The 15,269-nt window shown below is 36.1% G+C and overlaps 1 protein-coding gene across 1 annotated transcript; it reads right to left on the reverse strand.

Annotated features, from left to right (window-relative positions):
• Positions 1-2,965: 2,965 nt before the first annotated feature.
• On the reverse strand, positions 2,966-12,757 carry LOC121411171 (60S ribosomal protein L23). The gene is made up of 5 exons (XM_041603729.1): positions 12,683-12,757; positions 10,149-10,232; positions 9,446-9,574; positions 7,567-7,680; positions 2,966-3,185 (listed from the first exon to the last, which is right to left on the reverse strand). Exons 1-5 carry the CDS (start codon positions 12,693-12,695, stop codon positions 3,103-3,105), a joined length of 423 nt encoding a protein of 140 aa, XP_041459663.1. The 5' UTR covers positions 12,696-12,757; the 3' UTR covers positions 2,966-3,102.
• Positions 12,758-15,269: the final 2,512 nt, after the last annotated feature.

Consider the following 15,269-nt stretch of genomic DNA (forward strand, 5'->3'; position numbering starts at 1 on the left):
GCTATATGGTCATTCCTTGGACGATTTATCTTGCCACCCTTTTACTCCTGTTTATTTTTCCACCCTTTTGAATTAATTAATTGATTTATTAAAATTAATTTATTCACACTGGTGGGATGGAACACCTTATCAACAAAAGTTGTTTTTCGTTGGGGTCATTTTATGCCATGTGTTAAAAAATATCATTTACATTTCATTCTTTTTCATCTTGAACCTCCACCCATCTGTTTGATAGTCCTGAAAAAGAATGTTTTTATTTAATAACAATATACACAAATTGCGAGGGAAACAAAGTGATTGATGGCATACTATAATCATCACTATAATCATCATGATCAAACTTTTCATTTTTTCATCATCATTATTATAATTTTTCTACCCTAAATTATTGGGGGGGATGATAATACAGGCCATCCCCCCACTTGAAATATTGGGGGGGATATATCCCCCCATCCCCCCCCGTGATCGACACCCATGAGTAAATGTATAAGGCTCATATTTGCCATTTTAAATAAAATCAATGAGGGTGCTAGATGCCAAATTTAAATTCCAACGGCTGAAAACACATTCAATGACTACCATAACGAACTGTAGTATTGGAATGTAAGATGATGCTTTTACATTACTAACCCTTTCCCAACGTTTAAGACATGCTTTAAAGGTTCAGTGTAAGGTCAACAATGTCCAATGTAATTGAGTATCATCAATTTCATGTAAATTCATTGAATTATCACTTCATCCTGTAAAACACATTTTCATCACATATCCTCTACTTCTGAACGCTTTTAGGTTGTAGGTACACATTCATATATCATAAAATTGAATGGGAATTTGTGTATGTGCATTATTTACCAAGGTTAAAGACAGGCTTTATAACCACAAAGCTAGCAAGTATGGGCCAATTTGTGATCCACTCTCTTTCTCCCTCACACACACATCCATACCATACTCCATGTAAAAACACAAGGGGTGACTATTTTCAAAGTGCCATTTCATCAAGTTTGTCAGCCCAACAGTCAAAAGAGCAACATTCATAGATCAATGTGTCCCAGCTGATCAAAACTAAGAATTTCATTGAAATATTCAGGGCTCAAAATGATTAAAGAGATGCTCTGGGCTGAAAATATTGATGTCTAAATAAATTCACAAAGCAAAATGCTGAAAATTTCATCAAAATCTGATAAATAGCGGAAGCTGATTTATATATACGCCATCATGAATATTCACAAGATGGGCTGATGATGTCACATCCCCACTATCCTTAAATTTTTACATGAAATCATTTTAATAATTTTTCTAAAAGGTCTGTATGATATACGTATGCCTTGTAATGAAATAAGTTGCAGCAATGAATACATAATGCATTTTATCAGTTGTTATTCAAATATGTTTGGTTCTAGAAGGAAAAAAAATTGAATAAAATTTCATATAATAGAATGTAAAAGAACAAGTGATGATATGACATCAGTGCGCTCACTGAATATTTATGAAGACATGCCTAGAACTGTTTCACCGGAATAATTCAAATCTTTAAAATGCCATAACTTTGTTATTCCTTATCTGATTATGATCAAATTTTCAGTGTTTTTTTTTTAATGTGTTCAAATCAAATTATTTCAGCATGGAGTATCCCTTTAAAGGACAAATCCACCCCGACAAAAACTTGATTTGAATAAAAAGAGAAAAATTCAACAAGCATAACACTGAAAATTTCATCAAAATCGGATGTAAGATAAGTTATGACATTTTAAAATTTCGCTTCATTTCACAAAAACAGTTATATGAATGAGCCAGCACATCCAAATGAGAGTCGATGATGTCATTCACTCACTATTTCTTGTTTTTTATTGTTTGAAATATGAAATATTTTGATTTTCTCGTCATTGTCATGTGAAATGAAGTTTTAGTCCTCCCTGAACACATGGAATTCCATTATTTTAACATTTTGTGCTTCAGGCAAGGTCCTAATCGTCAAATTCGTAAAAATTGAAATATTGTATAATTCAAACAATAAAAAACAAAAGAAATAGTGAGTGACATCATCAACTCTCTCATTTGGATGTAACTGGCTCGTTCATATAACTATTTTGTTAAAAATAAGCGAAATTTTGAAATGTCATAACTTTCTTATTTTACATCTGATTTTGATGAAATCTTCAGCATTGTGCTTGTCTGATTTTTCTCTATTGATTCAAATCAACATTTTTCTGAGGTGGACTTGACCTTTAAGAAAAATATTTTCTGACATGGTGAGATAAAGTTTAGCATGTTTTATATTATAAGGCAAACAAACAATTCATACAGAAGATATTTCTGCTGTTCGGCTGCAAAATTTACAAGAGTTCAAATTAGCTGTATTCAAATGAGTCAAAATATGTATCAAGTTTGTCTGTGAAACTTCTTTTGAGTTGCACAAATCATGCATGTTTGTTGACTTGAGAGTAGCAATATTTTCAATCATGTTTATACTGAGCTGTAATGCATGTCTGAAAAGGCCCTCATTCAACACCAGCAGTACTTGGCAATCTCAACATCAATTCTCAATCTACAAACTGCACCCATTTCCTATGCCATGATTCTTATCCACACCCCAACACAGACACTCTCTTTCTCACATGATAAAAAGATTGCTAAGGAACCTTTGCTTTAAAATGAGTTGATTTCTTGTTTACAAAGAAATCACCCTTGCAAATAATGCCCTTAATTTTCCAGGTACTATATACTATATTTTTTGTTGCATATATTACCACAACGCAGGAAAACTGAACAAGGTGCAAATTATATTTTTACTTGTTTGTAGATCTGAATGGCCAAGATGGTTTTCAACAATCCTGAATTCAAGCCCTCAACTAAAATGTGGCACTTCGACACTTTAAAAAAAGGTTCCGATGTATTGATGTAGTGAAATTACAATACAAAACTCACAAAGAACAGAATTGAAAGCAGCAAGAAGTTTGTTGTGAGGTTGTCATTTATTACTTTGTACAAGTCATTAGTTCAGTCAGAAGAGAGGACTATCAAATGGGATGAGTTTTTCATTGCAGTTATATGTGGATTCTTGATGAGGCTGATGGTTGGTTAAGTGGATGTTGGGTGTGCTCCTCATGCAATGGAACTGGCATTGCTGGCAATACGTGGCCATAAGTCTGCACATTCTTTGGCAACGGGACCGGTGATGGCTGAACCTGTCGAGAGCAAGAGCAGGTGAGAAACAGAAAGAGAGAGAGAGAGTACTTTGATTCATTTCATATCAAAATTAAGTATTTTGAGGTGGTTTGAGGTGGTCTTCAATTTTTCAAAGAAAAACATCCAAAGAAACTCAAGTGCTTCCAAAGCTCTACTTTAGCTGGCATAAAATTACAGAGTAGTCTGCACCAGTCATCTCTTACAAGGCAGATAGATCCACTTGTTCACATATCAATCAAATCATGTTTTTGTGGTGATGATTAAAAACAGTAATATTCACTATACAATACAGAAACAAAAGAATCGGTGATTGTGATAGAATAAGAATATAAATGGTTTCCTCGTTTGCATTCTATGGGTTGCGCATTAACTTTTTTGGGTGAAATTTCAATAGACTTAATTTGAAAGGTCATAACATTAATGCTCTAATTCAGACTTAATTTTTTCAGTGTTATACTTGTTTGATTTATCTCTCTCTTAATCAATCCACATATTTTGTGGTTTGACAAGACATTTACATCTCCATTCATGGATTGACAATTCATTTCACCTGTATCACATCCTGTAGACTAATTATATAATATTGGATGGCCTTGAGGTTAATACAAGGAAATATTGGACGAGCTTTGCATAAATATTGGACGAGTCGAAGACGAGTCCAATATTTTGCAAAGCGAGTCCTATATTTCCTTGTATTGACCGAAAAATGGGACATCCAGTATTATGATTATTATTCATACAGAGAATTTTAGCAAATAATTTTTAACTTACCCTCCCGCCCTGAGACTCTGACTCTGCTGTATGATGGGGGGACCTAAAGCTACGCACTTTGTTTTCAAACAATAACAAGTGGAATGCCTCTGGCCGTCTCACCTGCATCACGCGGTTCAATATAGCAGCAGTGCTGACTATGAATACTACTCTAACTCGCACAAGATGTTCAGTGATACATGGTTACTCTTATGTCCAAGTTTAATGAACTAGACCACTTTTTATGAACTAGACCAATAAACTTACAGAGATATGATGGTTATTCAACAAAAAACCCCAACATGGCCAAAGTTCATTGACCTTACATGACCTTTGACCTTGATCATGTGACCTGAAACTCGCACAGGATGTTCAGTGATACTTGATTACTCTTATGTACAAGTTTCATGAATCAGATCCATAAACATTCAAAGTTATGATGGTAATTCAACAGATACACCCAATTCGGCCAAAGTTCATTGACCTTTGACCTTGGTCATGTGACCTGAAATGAGCACAGGATGTTCAGTGATACTTGATTACTATTATGTCCAAGTTTCATTAATCAGATCCATAAACTTTCAAAGTTATGATGGGAATTCAACAGATACCCCCGATTCGGCCAAAGTTCATTGACCCTAAATGACCTTTGACCTTAATCATGAGACATGAAACTTGCACAAAATGTTCAGTGATGCTTGATTACTATTATGTCCAAGTTTCATTAATCAGATCCATAAACTTTCAAAGTTATGATGGGAATTCAACAGATATCCCCAATTCGGCCAAAGTTCATTGACCCTAAATGACCTTTGACCTTGGTCATGTGACGTGAAACTCATGCAGGATGTTCAGTGATACTTGATTAACCTTATGTCCAAGTTTCATGAACTAGGTCCATATATTTTCTAAGTTATGATGACATTTCAAAAACTTAACCTCAGGTTAAGATTTCGATGTTGATTCCTCCAACATGGTCTAAGTTCATTGACCCTAAATGACCTTTGACCTTGGTCATGTGACATGAAACTCTAATAGGATGTTCAGTAATACTTGATTAACCTTATGGCCAAGTTTTATGAACTAGGTCCATATACTTTCTAAGTTATGACATCATTTCAAAAACTTAACCTCAGGTTAAGATTTGATGTTGACGCCGCCGCCGCCGCCGTCGGAAAAGCGGCGCCTATAGTCTCACTTTGCTTCGCAGGTGAGACAAAAACTGTCCCAATTTTAATATTTCAACAAATTATATTTCACTAATTTGTGGCAAACATTCTAAAGATCATTAACCAAGTAGAAAATATCACAAAACTCACTAATACGAAAATCCCGTCGTGTTTTTCGAAAACCTCTTAATTTCGCCGCCCGATGTAGAAGGGGTCCTAAAGCTATGCACTCGATTTATCATGCAAAAAAATAGTATTTCCTGTGCCTCAATTTCTAAAATATATTCAAATTATTATAGGATAAAATGAAATTAAAGCGAATATAACTCCAAACTTCCTAACAGTTGTTGGTTTTCTCTGCATTTAGAGATTTACTGCAGCCTCTGTAGAAAAAATTTAATAGGAATTGTTCATCACTCTGCAGTCACAGTTCCACACACAGTGCACATTTGCCATTGAAAACTGCATGCGCGCGCGATGAGTGGTGCGTACACTTAGGGAATTCCCCTTCTAGTCGTCCAATATTTTCAATATTGTGTCACCTCGGAGAAAATATTAGGCGAGTTCAACAAACTTTTTAAGTGGGTCGAGTGCACCAACAAAATAACACTTGTATTTGGGCTCTAAAATTGTCTGTATGAATAATAATTTGCAATATTGGTCACGTGACCTGAAATGCACACAGGATATTCAGGGATACATATTTGCTCTTCAGTTCAAGTTTCATGAACTTGATCCATAAAATTTCACAAATACCCCCAACATGGCCAAAGTTCATTGGCCCTAAGTGACCTCTGATCTTGGTCATGTGGCCTGAAACTCAGGCAGGATGCTCAGTAATACTTGATTACCGTATATTCCTGTGTATAAACCGCACCTTTTTTCCTACTTTGTAATCTTAAAATGTTGGGTGCGGTTTATACATAGAAACAACAATATTTGGTCAGTAAACTGAAAATGTTCTGTCAGTAACATGAATTGTCGACCAACCAAGAATTATATAGAATATTTAATGTATAATTATTTCTTGGTTACCAAAAATAGAGAATATATTTCGTGAAGTTTTTGTTGAAAAATCTTCTTTGTAAAGGTTGTTTTATATTATTTAATTATGATCAATTTAATGTTTTCCTAAAATAAAAACCCTGTTTTTTGTGATGAAAACTTTTTTAAAACTAAAATTGCATGGGAAATGCTTTTCAATAGGCATGTAATCATATTCGGTTATTAAAAAGGCAATAAATAATGTCTTTTATTCTTTATTTCTCTCCTTTTTCTCTCGATATTTAAGACAAAATTCCCTTTTTATACAATTATTTTGATATAAAAAAAATGCCATTTTATGGTCACCTTTTTCTTAAAAAACTCCTTGGTTTTTTGTAATGAAAACAAATTTTTCTTACACCTAAAAAATGCATTGAAAATGATTTACAATTTAGGCATATAATTGTAATAGATTGTAATTATAGTCGTTTAGAAAACAGGCAATAAATAATGTCCTCTATTCTTCATTTTTTTCTCAGTTTTTCTCAACATTTTTGTTTTCTTTTTTCATCTTTAGACTATAAGTTTGATGTACAATACTGCCATTTCATGGTCTTTTTTTTTCTTTATTCTACAAAGAAATAATTTATATTCTTTGAAAAATAAAGTTAAAGAATGAAGTAACCATTTTTTAAAATACAAAAATTTGTAATATATCTTTTGGTCTTTCAACTGGGCGTTGTGGCGTGCGCCTGTAATCCAAGCTGTGGGGAAGTTACAAATTGATGCAGAGGTTCGAGCCCTGGTCACGTCTTTCGGATGGTGACGTTAAAGGTCGGTCCCAGACGTAAATAATCATATCTGATTGATACACGTCTGACGAAACTCAAATACACACACACGGTTGTCAGTGAAATTTGTTAAGTCAAATTGCTATCACACTCGGTTTGCCATTTTTTTTTTAGCCCCCGATTTTGGGGGTGTGGTTAATACAAGACCGCGGTTTATATTCCAAAAAATGTGGTACCCTTAAGTCAAAGTTTCATGACCTAGTTCCATATACATTTTAAGTTATGATGACATTTCAAAAATTTAACCTTGGTTAAGACTTCAATGTTGATGACGCCATCGGAAAAGCGGCACCTGCACTCTCTATGCAGGCGAGACAAAAATGGTAAAAATTCAATTTTCAACTACATGTAGTGCATTTCATGTTATACTTGGAAAAATACCTTGGAAAAATCAGAAATCAATCACAAGACACATGATTATGTGACCTAAAGCAAACTTACAAATGAATGAAGTTTTCTTTGCATGCCTATAGAATAAATGTATTTCTCAAATTTCCACTCTGTCTCGGGGTATGGAGGTCACAAGACATTAGGTATAGTGTACTTTTGATATAAAACCTGCCACACACAAGGTCATTTTGAATTACAGGCAAAGCAAGTATGTGTAATATCAAATATGTCCCTACCTTTCATTTCTCCTTTGTTGTTCACTATGACTCCTGCATTGTCTTCAAAGTACAGTACTGTGCCATCTCTTCTTCTGATGGGCTTCCGTTGTCGAATTACTACAGCAGGCATGACTGGAGAAAAGAAAATGGTTTGATTACAATGCTCCTGACTATTAACTGAGACCAGTTCCAACTGATTAAAGGCAACGTACCACTTATTGAATGGTACTATTTCATTGGTTAAGAATAGGCAAGTATTTCTCATAAAAAAAAAAAGAAGATAACCTAGGCCTATATGAAATAGCAGAGGGTCCTATTGCATGAAAATGCAATTATGGTCACTTTCCCAAGAAACAAAACTACCAAGTATCATCCATGACAACTATGTTCATTAGCCAATCAAAACCCAGGACCTTAAAGCTTGTGTATAGTTTTGGTAAATCCACCAAAATGCACCTATCACTATTCCAATTCATTGCTAGCTAATATGAATGGAAATGCCCTATAACAGTTATGATGTGGAGGATATGAAATGAAAATGTGTTTTACAGGATAAATTTTGCGATTTAACATGGAAATTCAACTTGATCGGGTCACCCGATCAAATTAAAATATGTGTGTTTTTGTCTTTCAATTAAATCCTATTCCAAATCATGGAATGGGCTGAAACTTTCAAGATATGTTCTTTGTCTGTAACTTTTGGATATCTAATCACTAAATTTATAAGATAAGTGCTTGAATGCCCATTTTTTAAATTAAAAACAAGCATCGCCGAGAGAGGGCGCTATATATCCAAGATTTGATTATTTGAAATTTTCTCAGAGAAGTGCAGTTGGAAAAATATCTAACGGTCTCTACGCTTCAGTAAGACTGTCATATTAGATGATATTTGATTATCAATCACATTATTGACCCTTTACCAAAGCTATACACAGGCTTTAAATGAAATGGGCCAAGACAGTGAATGGCATTATCAGAGCATGTCAATTTTATGAATTCAAAGAAATGCAAAGTAGGGCTGTTATCGTTGAGAAAATTCTTTGTCGACATCGCGCTAAAAATATCTTGTCCATATCTACTGACAGACAAACAAACATAATCAATACGCATTTTTTATGCATTTTAGCGATGTCACACTTGCGTTGGTCAAAATTTGTATCTGCCACTGAACCAAGAACGCTTTAAAATCCGCGTTCATCGGATATAAATGAAACATATCTAGCATAAATACATCCTCACCTTTGATGTTATTAGTATTATTTAGAGTTGGATGAAGTTTTATAGATAATTTTGGGGCTTTTTGGACATCGTTCTTGGCTGTCAACGTCTTTCGCCTATCCGCCATTTCGATATCGTGCGGTAAATCTTTGAACGTAGAGGGCAGCAACACACAGCCGTGTGCTGCATTTCTTCTACGCTTACGTTAGTTGGTACTTTAACTTTGCTAAAATTGAGCTTGCGCTTGCTTGTGATGTTTTCAATTTGATCAAAATGGAGTGGATTGCAGCCATGATGTTTAAATTGTCATGATTATAGCGAAGTGGGGTTGAGATCGTATTTTGTGGCTAGTAAGTATTCATATTTTTTGGAGTAATTTCTGTTGCTGCTCTGTGCTCTTTGAGGAAAAATGCTTTCTATGATTTTCCGTTTGAAAAGCCATTTTCAAAAGGCTGTTTCCATGAAATCGCGGAAAATCACTGTGTCCCAACATTATAGCGGGTATTATCGACAATGAGAGAAACGTTATCGACATCGCTAAGTGGCAAAAAGGCGATTATCGACAAGACTGTCAATAACAGCCCTACTGCAAAGTGAATTCAAAACCAAGAACACTGCTTCTGTTCAGACTACCAGAGTTTACATACTTGTAGTTTTTTTTTTAATAAAGATGACTTACCCTTTTTCCTGAGTTCTGGCTTGCCCTTCTTGACAGTAGAAACGATCATGTCACCAAGACCAGCAGTAGGCAGTCTGTTCAGCCTACCCTTGATTCCACTTACAGCAATGATGTACAGGTTCTTACCACCTTTTATCAAATAAAATAATTTAAAAACATGATGAATAAGAGAAAATAATCTGATATGCTATAAGAAAGAAATTTGATATGCATGTCAAAAAACCAATTTTCTTTCTTGTTTAGAGAAAAAACATCCAATACTCCTTGCTTGAAAAGATAGGGGAGGCGGTACATGAAGTTGCAATATTCAGGGGGAAAATTCAGCTCCCAGTATAGAGTACCATAGTGGTGATGTCAGTTGCCACGGTGTCATGACGGCCTGGTTCTAAACAAATGAAAGTGTGTGTTTCCTCATAGGAGAAAATGGCTGCTATTGGAATTTGATCGCTTGCAACCTGTTTATCAGACGACCGTCAGCTGCGACTCTGTTTAAAACCAGACCGCCATGACACCATGGCAACTGGTGTCATACTTCTGTACTCTATTAAGCATTTCAGAATCCAATTGCAAGGTGCTTGGATATGGACATAGATATAGAGTTTATCCCTTTAATCTGTTGGAACAACCTTCTTTCCAAGAAGGAAGAAGAGCTTCTTGGTCTTCTTTTCATTAATCTAAAAAAAAATAAGCAAATTAAATTTACCTGTATTGTCTGCGCAGTTGATAACCGCTCCCACTGGCAAACCCAGTGAGATACGGAATTTGGATCCAGACGAACCTCCACGTCCTTAAATGGTTAAAAAAGAAATTAAAAACTTATTAGAAAATCTTATTCTAACACCATCCAAAACTACATTTTTTAAAAACAAAATTATGAAATTTGTCACTTAATTGGTATTAATACTAATACACATATCAGTTGAAGTCTTAGAGAAAACATTGCAAATTAATTTGAATCTCTAGACATTTGAAACAAAATAGCAATCCGATATTGGATAACTCGGCACCTAATTTTTAATGGGGGGGGGGGGGCCAATTTTTACAGGTACCAAGTTAGCTGGCACCCAATTATTTAAACTTCAAGGATATTCTCAATTGTCTGGCATCAACCATCGCGATCAACAGACCACAGGTGTCATTACATAATGTGGCTTTCCAAAATATGAAATATACGTGTATGATCCAATCAATATTTACTTCAAGTTTAGGCCCAGAATTTAGGGTAGAATCTCAAAGTTAGATTCTGTAAATTGTATCTAATTTTGACACTTTTTTTTTTTGGGGGGGTTATTCTACATCTAATATAAATCGAAATATGCTGATAGCTCATCAAATAATTTTGTAAAAAAATATGATTTTCCAATTCCAGATTTAATGTATGGCAAAATAGGCAAGGTGCCCCAAGCCAATCTGTGCATATATGAGCGTATCAAAAACTTTACTTTTACTACAGATATCAAAGGGGAAGACTGAACAGTTGCATAATTAAATGCTCCGGAATACAGCGTTGAGTAAGTAGACAGTCGCGTATCGCCATTTTGGGTTGTGTACAAAACATAGGGGAAATGGCCGTGAAGGAATACATTAACAAAAATCAATTGTTTTCCCCTAAAATATGAGATAAATATATCTTACAGCCTACAGGTTTCTGGGAAAGAAAAGGTGGAATTATCCACATGCACCGCCTTTGTGCCCTCTCCCAATTCCTACACAGCTGCTTGCTGAAGGGTGAAGGTTTACTCACACAGCAGTTGGGCGCCCTTCCCCAGGAGCAGCCCTACTAAGTTTCTCATCGAAATCCCCACAATACTTTCAGCCGTGTGAATAGAATAGATTAGTGAATCATGGGTGCACAGACATGGCAGGTGCACCTTTTTTTATTAGAAACCTGAAAATGACTGGTCAAGGGTTTTCCAAGAAACAAGACTTTGTTCGTAGACCTACAAACATGTAGGCCTAGATCTATTTCTATCAAATTTATAAAAAGAATTAGAACACATATGAATTGAAAATATTTGTGGAAACTGGAATAGAAAGAAATTTGGCACGAATGCAGTTTCACACCAGCCAACTTCGAGCAAATTTCCCTACCAAAAATTCATGACAAATGTCATGGCAAGTTTCTCAGACTCACATTTCATCGTGCAACAAGGTCAACAATGCCAACCGCATTTCCAAATATCGTGATCGGCTGTGATTTATTTTGATTTGCGCAGAGATGCCAAGTTCAAATATCAGCTATGCATGAGATTTTCTGTGAATCTGAGTGAGATCACAGACATTGTGTACAAATGTATATGGGGATAGGCTGTGATAGTTAAGTGAGACAGAGATTTGAGGGGATGAACAAGAGTCCAAAAATTAATGCTTGACTCTCACCGTCTCACGCATAATGCGCGAGACTTGGTAGCTCTGTTTGCGGCTTTTTTAACTCGATGTTGTTTGAATTCCCAATCAGACAATGCGCTTTGCTGTGTCATAATTTGTAAGCAAACACAATGAAAATAGTCCAACTTTACTTAGGCCTAGTTTACATAATAAATACGTCAAGACAATAGGTGGGGAAATTTGCTTGAGTGAAACTGCAAAATAGCACCAGAAATTCATGTTGAAAACTTAATCATTAAAAAAAATCTCTGGATGTGCAGACATGACTCCCTTCATAAGAAAACCCTCCTGAAGAGGGATTTCTTATGAAGGGAATCTCTTCTTTCTCTGTGCCTGGCAGCTGAGCAGAGTCTCCTGACCAGAGACCGTGATGATGATGACATGCCGCCGCTCTCCAGCGGACAGACACAGCCAGCTAGCGCCGGGGAAAAGCCCCCGCCCCGCAGCCACTGTCCTACGAGTATGACTGTAAGCCTAGCACGAATGAAATTTTCAACTTTTTTACTAGACTCCCGTCTAGAATACAATACATAAGTTAGATCTATATCTTCAGGCGGATATTACTGTGACACAAATGGATGGTTTTAATTTTTAGACATTCGATCGACTAAGTCGCCCGTCTCGCAATCATGTACGTTTCCCACGGACGAAATACTCGGGCTGAGAAATATCAGTAGTCGTAATTTTTCATGCAGGAACTCAATATTACACCAAATATATTTCAAATGCCTTCACTACAGAGTTTAAATATACATCGATTGTTCTCATATGATATCATTTTTAATATATTCTTTAATGATTGCATGGATTTAGACAGATTTGTGCGTTAATATTTTTATTGTCGCATACCTCGCTTCGACATTTTGGAAGGAAAGAGATTGATTAATAGCACAAATTTGCCAATAGAGGGCTTTATGATCGACAGGAACCACTCATCTACTAACAAAAAAAAACACTCTTTTTCACTTTTTGTATTCATGAAAAGAATTGGGTATATATATATATATGATGCGAACGAGAAGCACAATATAATGAAAATATAAATTTGATATAGGCCTGCTGACCGGAAAAAGAGACGTTTCAGGTTTTGACAGGGAAATTCACGCGAAGAGCTACACCAACACCAAGGGCCAAGGACAACGTATTTCCAATTGAATACTAATTGACTACCAAGGACAAATTTCAATTGGCAATTGGTTTCAATTTGGATTACATGGAAAGTGAAACAATGGGTACCCATTGCGAGACCCATTGAAACCAATTGTCTATTGGTCCCAATTATTGGAACCAATTGGTTTAACTGGAAATAAAGCCAATTGGTCCCCAATTTGGACACTAATTGAAACCAATGGACTTCAACTGGTTTTAATTGATGTCCAAAGTGAGGACCAACTGGGAAAGCAATTGGAACTTATTGTATGGCACAAGTAAAATTAGAACAATATTATCTCTTTAGGAAATCGAGGAAATTCCACCAATATCTGCTCATGCTATACTGTAGATCAGGAAAGGTATCTATCTCGTGCTGCCAATTGAAAAAATAGCGGAAAAATAGTAAAGAATATTGCCGAAGGTTTGAAAAAATTCATCAAAGAATAAAAAAAGTTACTAGAATTTTAATCATTTGATTTAGTGACGTCATATACGCTAGCAACTTTCTTGCATATCGTATGGTATATAAAGAAATCAATGGAATATCATATTCTCAGAAAATTGAAAATGTTTTTTACTACCTTCAGTACATCGATAGACAACAGAAATCATCATCACGAACCACTAAATAATTGAAATTATTTTATGCATTTCATCTTACAGGACAGGACAGCTGCTTGTTTATGACGTCACAAACACCAAACTTGAAATTCTAATAACTCTCTGAATCTTTAATGGATTTCCTATTTTCTTCTGTTTTTACAACAAACTTTTCTTTAGGCTGAACTTCTTTTTTTGAGCGCTATTTATGCTGTTGAAAGTCTGTGTCTATAGTGCGAAGCGCGAGCGAATCACCATCTAATATTATGTCGACCATTTTTTTTTCTTTCCCAAACCCCGCGGCCCTTTCACCCTCCTTAAATTTCCTCCTTAAATTTCCTCATCCGCTTCCACTTTTAAGCTCATTCTTCTAACTGTATCCTTTCCTTTGATTGCGCCGCCAATGGGGTGAGGCGGCAGCCTCGGCAGAACCCCCTCCCCTCCTATAGCAGTGGCTTACTGTGGGTCATGACATGGGGCACCAGCAGAAATTTTGAGTCACTTAGGTGAAGAGCGCTCAATATTGCTAGGTATACTGACCTTAAATAAAGATATTTTAAGGACTGTGCTATTAAACGGATATCTCAATGATCAAATAATGCGAGCGCGAAACGCGAGCTGAATTTTTGGTCATTCAGACCTAAAAAGGGACGTTATAAGAAAATTTTTGCAATCGTGATACATACCGTAACCGTATGTCTTGCTAAACAAACAATGCGAGTGCGAAGCGCGAGCGAAAAATGTTGCATTTATTGACCCCAAACAGGGACAGTTTAAGGACTATTTTTTTTTAGGAAACAAATAAGAGTATACATATCTCACCATAGTCATCTAATTTGAGTGCCAAGCGCTTGCTGATTATGTTAGAATTACATCTTAACACATGAAACACTTTTTGTAGTCATTGTACTCATGATTAACATACGCATCTCATTAATCAAATATTGCGAGCGCGAGCTTAAAATCTAGACCTGAATATGGCCATTCTAAGGCTTGTTTTTTAGGAATTCACTATAAGCAGGGGCCGCGGAACGGTTTTCAAAGTGGGGGGGGGGGCTGACCATGCTAAAAATCACAATCGTATGGTCATTTTTGCGTTTTTGTACACGGTTTTGGAAAACAGTGGGGGGGGGGCTGAAGCTCCCCAGCCCCCCGGTTCCGCGGCCCCTGCTAAGACCATATTTCACTAACAAAATGTACGAGCGCGAAGCGCGATCTGAAATGTTTGTGTATATTGACCCCACTAACAGGGACATTTTAGGAATATATTTTAAGAAATCCATTAAGAGTATATATCTCACCATAGTCATCTAGTGCGAGTGCCAAGCAGGCGCGTACGCAGGATTTTTGAAAGGGGGGGGGTTCGAGCTAATTTTTTTTTTGAAAATCTCCCGCCCAGTCTCTAAAAAGTGATGAGCGGGGGGGGGGGGGGGAGGTGATGGTTTTTTTTTCTTCTTCAGCGCTGCAAATAAGACAATAACATTTAAGTGGGGATGGGGTATGTAACAGTGCGGTCATGACCGCGAGCGAGCAGAAATGTTCTCGTTTTTGCGTTGAAAACATAACCTTTTTGTCAATAGTTTGTTGGTATCATAGTCGATGCTACATGTCCTTCGGATCGTAGCACTCATGATATGGCCTTGATCAGAACACTAGAAACTTGAGAAATGTCATGAATAATTAC

This window comes from Lytechinus variegatus, chromosome 3, assembly GCF_018143015.1.
Source record: "Lytechinus variegatus isolate NC3 chromosome 3, Lvar_3.0, whole genome shotgun sequence".
In the NCBI taxonomy this organism is placed as follows: Eukaryota; Metazoa; Echinodermata; class Echinoidea; order Temnopleuroida; family Toxopneustidae; genus Lytechinus; species Lytechinus variegatus.

What these genes read in the sequence shown, in the direction of transcription:
- LOC121411171 (XM_041603729.1), bottom strand. An exon ending in GCCAGAACTCAGGAAAAAGG is followed by an intron (nt 7,681 to 9,445) that starts GTAAGTCATCTT and finishes TCTTTTCTCCAG; the next exon opens with TCATGCCTGCTGTAGTAATT. An exon ending in CAACAAAGGAGAAATGAAAG is followed by an intron (nt 3,186 to 7,566) that starts GTAGGGACATAT and finishes TGCTCTCGACAG; the next exon opens with GTTCAGCCATCACCGGTCCC.